Source organism: Giraffa tippelskirchi, chromosome 11 (assembly GCF_054371585.1).
Source record: "Giraffa tippelskirchi isolate mGirTip1 chromosome 11, T2T-mGirTip1v1.2.pri, whole genome shotgun sequence".
In the NCBI taxonomy this organism is placed as follows: Eukaryota; Metazoa; Chordata; class Mammalia; order Artiodactyla; family Giraffidae; genus Giraffa; species Giraffa tippelskirchi.
The window spans coordinates 120805302-120810622 of NC_137285.1; the positions used below are offsets into that span (position 1 = coordinate 120805302).

Here is a 5321-nt window from a genome sequence, read left to right on the forward strand (position 1 = left end):
CCAGAATCGTACACAGAAATGTTGAAGAACCCGAAAGCCCAATGAATTGCAATCTAGCCTGGGTCTCTACATTTTTGCCAAGTTCCCTAGGTGATTGTGGCACCAACCAATGTTTGAGAACCATGTTTAGATTAATAATTTTCCTGAATGATTCTTAAAAGAGGGTAATCACTGGTTAGCTTTTATAACTCTCAACTGGAAAGTGTCCTACAAAGATATTTCAAATTGGTAGACCTTTCCTTATCTCTTATAACCTATTTATAAAACTAATAGTCTATCCAAATTATACATGATCCTCATCTTATGCTATAAGACTCAGAAATCTACTTCATAATGGTATAGAAACTTTTTGTTGATCTATCTTTTCAGGTACACATCTTCTTCAAATTTTGTCTCCCTTCTTGATATCTACTTCCTTATCCTGTCTCATTGCTTCTTACAATGAAGTGAAGTTGGAGTTCCACTTCCAACTCACAGTGGAATTCTAGGATTTCATAAAAATTTAATTTGTCATTGTATTCTAGCTTTGAAAAAAATGACATGTGTTCCAAAATTGACACGGTTACCTGTTTTCTTTCCGAAACTCTCAGTCTCATGTCACTGGGCCCCTTTAAGGAAGAAGAGTAGGATTATCTTTTCCCGAATCTGCTTGGTTTTCACCCCATAGATGATTGGATTGAGTGCAGGAGGAATGGCTACATAGAGGTTGGCAATCAATATGTGGAAGGAGTGAGGAATATTGTGACCAAAACGGTGAGTGAGGACAGAGAATATGGCTGGTATGTAGAATATAAGAATGACACAAACATGGGAGCCACATGTGTTGAGGGCTTTCTGGCGGGCATCCTGAGATGGGAGGTCAAAGACAGCACGAAGGATGAGAGTGTAGGAGATGCCAATGAGGATCAGGTCTGATGTAACAGTCATTACAGGCACAGCAAAACCATACCAGATGTTGATGGAAATGTCTGCACAGGCGAGATGGGCAATGCCTATGTGCTCACAGTATGTGTGTGGAATGATGAGTGTTTGGCAGAAAGGCAGTCGCTTTAATAGGAACACACATGGGAAGATGATACAGAAGCTCCTGCTGACAATACCCATTACAATCTTAGTAATAACCTGACGGGTGAGAATAGTGTTATATCTTAGGGGGAAGCAAATAGCAATATAGCGATCAAATGCCATGGCCAGCAGGGTGGCAGAATCCATGGCAAAGCTATAGTGGAGAAAAAACATCTGAGTAAGACATCCAGGAAAGGTGATTTCCTGAGGACCCAGCCAGAAGATGCTGAATGTTTTGGGTACACATGTGTTAGACAGAATGAGATCTGTAGCTGCCAGCATGGAGAGCAAAAAGAACATGGGCTCATGAAGGCTACGCTCCATGGAAATAAGATAGAGAAGGACACTATTGCCTGCAAGAGCCACAAGGTAAATGATAAAGAAGGGAATCCCGATCCAGACGTGGAAGTGCTCCAGTCCTGGGATTCCCAGCAGAATGAATGAACCTGGATTCATGACGCTGGTCAAGTTGAACGTGGCCATCATGATCTTGGATAGGCTGTGTCTCACAGACTGGAAATAAAAAGTTCATGACTGATTGTTAACATTGTTTACAGACATGCATCTCTGAGCCTTCTTCAGTATCACCTGCTCACTTTCAGCTCTAGAAAGTGATAAACTATCCTCTTCTCTTTACTCATAAATATTTGCAAAGTTTTTAGTCACAATTTTAAGTGACTAATAGAAGTGGTATCGAAATAATTTTTCCCAGAGATACAAGTCATGTAACTTGTATGTCCTGCAAGTCCTGCCTGGCTACCGGCAACTCAGGAAGTTTTATAAGAAAATATGTGCAAAAATAATATTAGGCAAAGAAACATCGTTGGTCAGGGATTTGGAAAAAAGTTCAGTGTAAAGCCCAAGGGTCACAAGGGGCTGAAAAGATAGGCTTAATGTATGAAACCAAAGCAGACCATGCAGTCTCTTCTTAATTCTTCTCTACACCCTACAAATCTAAAGAGAAGACAAAGAAAATTCTTCTATAAAATCTAAGATTGAGGTCGTTTACTCTGCCACTTTAGATATGCCCAGGTTGGAAAAGTTTTCAAGATCAGACATTCTCCAGTAACTTACTATGTCAGATTTGTCTTGGTGAAAGAATAGAACCCTCTTCGTAATCCTGGGAAACTGCCCCAGCAGAGGGAGCCCAGTCTCCTGGCAGCACTATGCAATCACCTTCTTGACCCTATCTAATCTGTAAAATTACTCCGTCTTATGAAACTTCATCAAACCAGTTGAGCCTTTCTTCCAAACTGTCTTATTTTGTGACATGACACAGAAATTTTTTACTCCAACTTCAGTATTCATGCGTTTTTCTACTTGTTCTTTTTTAATATATTATTTTATTTATTTACTAATATTTATTGATGGCTGTGCTGGGTCTTCATTTCTGCATGGACCTTTTGTGTGGTGAGTGATGTGCATTAGCTTCTCATTGCCATGACTTCTCTTCCCACGGAGCATGGGCTCTAGGGTGCACTGGCTTTAGTAGTTGTGGTACACGGGCTTAGCTGTTCTGCATCATGTAAAATCTTCCCAAATCTCCTGCACTGGCAAGTGGATTCTTTACCATTGAGCCACCAGGGAATGAGCCACCCTTTTCTAGCTGTTCTTGAGTGTTGGTAATTTTCAGTGCTGTCCATGTCTGTTGCTTTTAGGTTGACAAACTCCACATGGGTAATATCTCCAAACACCATAACTTTAACTGTGACTCTATGCTGAAGACTGTTAAGTTTATAATTTTGAAAATATTCCTCTCAGTCTTGGAACGAGCTAGCTTGTACTTTTTGCAACTAGTTGCCCTACGCCTGCCATCTTCACTTAGAAACCTCACAAGTGCACACAACTCAGTATGTTTCAAACTACCACATTTCTCTTCTCGTTGCCCCAGATCTGTTTCTCCTATGATGTTTTTCAACTCAGCAACTGATAGTGTAACACCATCAGTTTCTATATCCAAAAGCCTTGAAATTATCTTAGTCATATCTCCCTCATATCAGTCACCCTATTCATCTTTCAAACAATTATCACATTGCAGGCATTGATTCCCCAAGTATCTCTATATTACATCCACTTTTTACTACCCATGCATTGACTGCTCTGTCTTACATACCGTCATTTCCCATCAAGATTTCTGCATAGGCTAACTCAAACGTACTTACCATTCCTTGCAAAATTAAAGGCAGATGTGATGCAGGGTCTATCCTAACCAGTGAGAAAAAGGAAATGGAAAGATTGTAATTCCAGACAGAAATGGTAAGGCTGGCAGTCAGGAGCAGTATCAGTATCATCTGTGTTCAAATCTAGGTGGGATCCATTTCATAAAAATAGATTCAGTTAAAAAAAGAAAAAAAGATTCAGTTACAGTAGAGACCAATGCATAGAGAAGCAAAATTACACAGGAGGCAGCAAATCACATAACAAAAATAGCATAATTAAAGACTAATCCAAATGAAAAATACAAAATTCTGTTAATATATATATCTATGTAGCACAGATACCTCCACTTAATACTCTGTAATGGCCTGTATGGGAAAAGAATCTTCTAAAAAAATAGTAGATATATGTATAACAATAATATATTATGAGAGATAGAATGCAGACGCTGATATGAGAATCCATTTGTCTTCTGTAAAGCCAGATATCAAAGAGAGCTACAAAATACAAAACACTATCATAAAAAAAAATATTTATTTAAGGTATTTTTAGAAATCACTACAGTAAAGTCCTTTGACTCAGTGGGGAAATTGACAGTAATATAAACAAAGTCATGTAAAACTAAATTCTAATCTTTAACACATATGTAGAATATTCTCAGTCTCATAAATAATTAAACTCAATATAAAACAAGGATGTGGTATATTGTAGGAGTAGAAAAGTCATAAATATTGTTTATATCTTTGATGTCCAACTCTGTTAAGAATCCGAGGAAAGAAGAACTATTATAATTATTTTACAAGGATTTACTGTGTAACATTCTTAGAAACTAATTTGGCAATATGTATCAAAACATAAAATGCACATATTCATTGCCTCAGAGTAGTTCCAACTAAGGAATATTTCCGAAGATTCAATTAAACAAATTTAAAAAATGGCATGAAGATATTCATAGTAGTAACATATAATCTGAAATTTGAGTGAAATTATAATATAAAAAATATGAAAATTGAAAAGGTGACACCAGTTTAACTTTAAATATGAAAATGACTTTAACATTTACAATCTCTTTGTATAATGGAAGAATATAAAGTTGAGAAAAAGAATAAGGTAAAGCAATGTTTATGGGAATTAAAAGATGCCAAAATATATTTATGTGGAAAAAGATTGCAATATAATGTTATTATGTTAATGTTGATTTTGTATTCATGGTATTTGCATTCAAAAGGCTAGAGGAATAGACATCAACTATTCTAAGCAATATTTCTCAAATTCAGGGTAAGGTGAGGAAAGAAATTTGAACTTTTAACTTCATATGTATGTAATTTGTTTTATAAAATGAGCTTTTATCAAAATAAAATATTAAGAAATAATTACTGCAAATTATTTTATTATAACAAAGTCTACTTAAGATTTATATTTAAAGGATAATATAATTTCAGAATATATTTAAAATTAATAAAATACATGTTAAGAACATATTTTAAATGATAATAAATGAATGCTATATTATTTGAGTTAAAATGGCATGATTAACTTCAATATACTTATTAAATATATAAATATAAAAAATAAATTAAATAAACATAAATAAATTACATAATATAATGATGGCTCAAGAATATGCCCAAAGAGCAAAATATATAACTGCCAAATGAGTCATAACTTGAATACTATATGCAATCAGAGGAATCAAAAATCAGTGAGAAAATGTGGAATTATTCCACAGATAGTTTGACAATTATTTATTGTCTATTATAGAAACAATGTAGCTAGATTCACAACTCACACTAACTATAACAAAATTCCTTCTGAATCAAAAAAATACATGTAAATCAAGTCACAATAAAACCTCTAAATTTTTTTTAAAAGGTATGTATCTAAAATCCATATAAGAATGCTTTTAAGAAATACATTTAAGTAAATAAGTAAGCAACAAACATTAAATAAAGAAGGAAGACAAAAATGTAGATATAGCACTAACAATCTCACTAAATGGCAAAACTTCAAAAAGTATTAGATGCTGCTTTAATATTCAAACTTTTAGTCTTAAACTCACTTTCAAGTGAATGAGAAATACTATAATAAGAATAGTACAA

The 5321-nt window shown here is 34.6% G+C and overlaps 1 protein-coding gene across 1 annotated transcript; it reads right to left on the bottom strand.

The window, feature by feature from the left end:
• Positions 1-597: 597 nt before the first annotated feature.
• On the bottom strand, positions 598-1551 carry LOC145526787 (olfactory receptor 52H1-like). Its single transcript, XM_081543222.1, has one exon. It carries the CDS (start codon positions 1549-1551, stop codon positions 598-600), a length of 954 nt encoding a protein of 317 aa, XP_081399348.1.
• Positions 1552-5321: the final 3770 nt, after the last annotated feature.

Coding starts and splice junctions, on each gene's coding strand:
- LOC145526787 (XM_081543222.1), bottom strand. CDS start 1,551: ATGATGGCCACGTTCAACTTGACCAGCGTCATGAATCCAGGTTCATTC.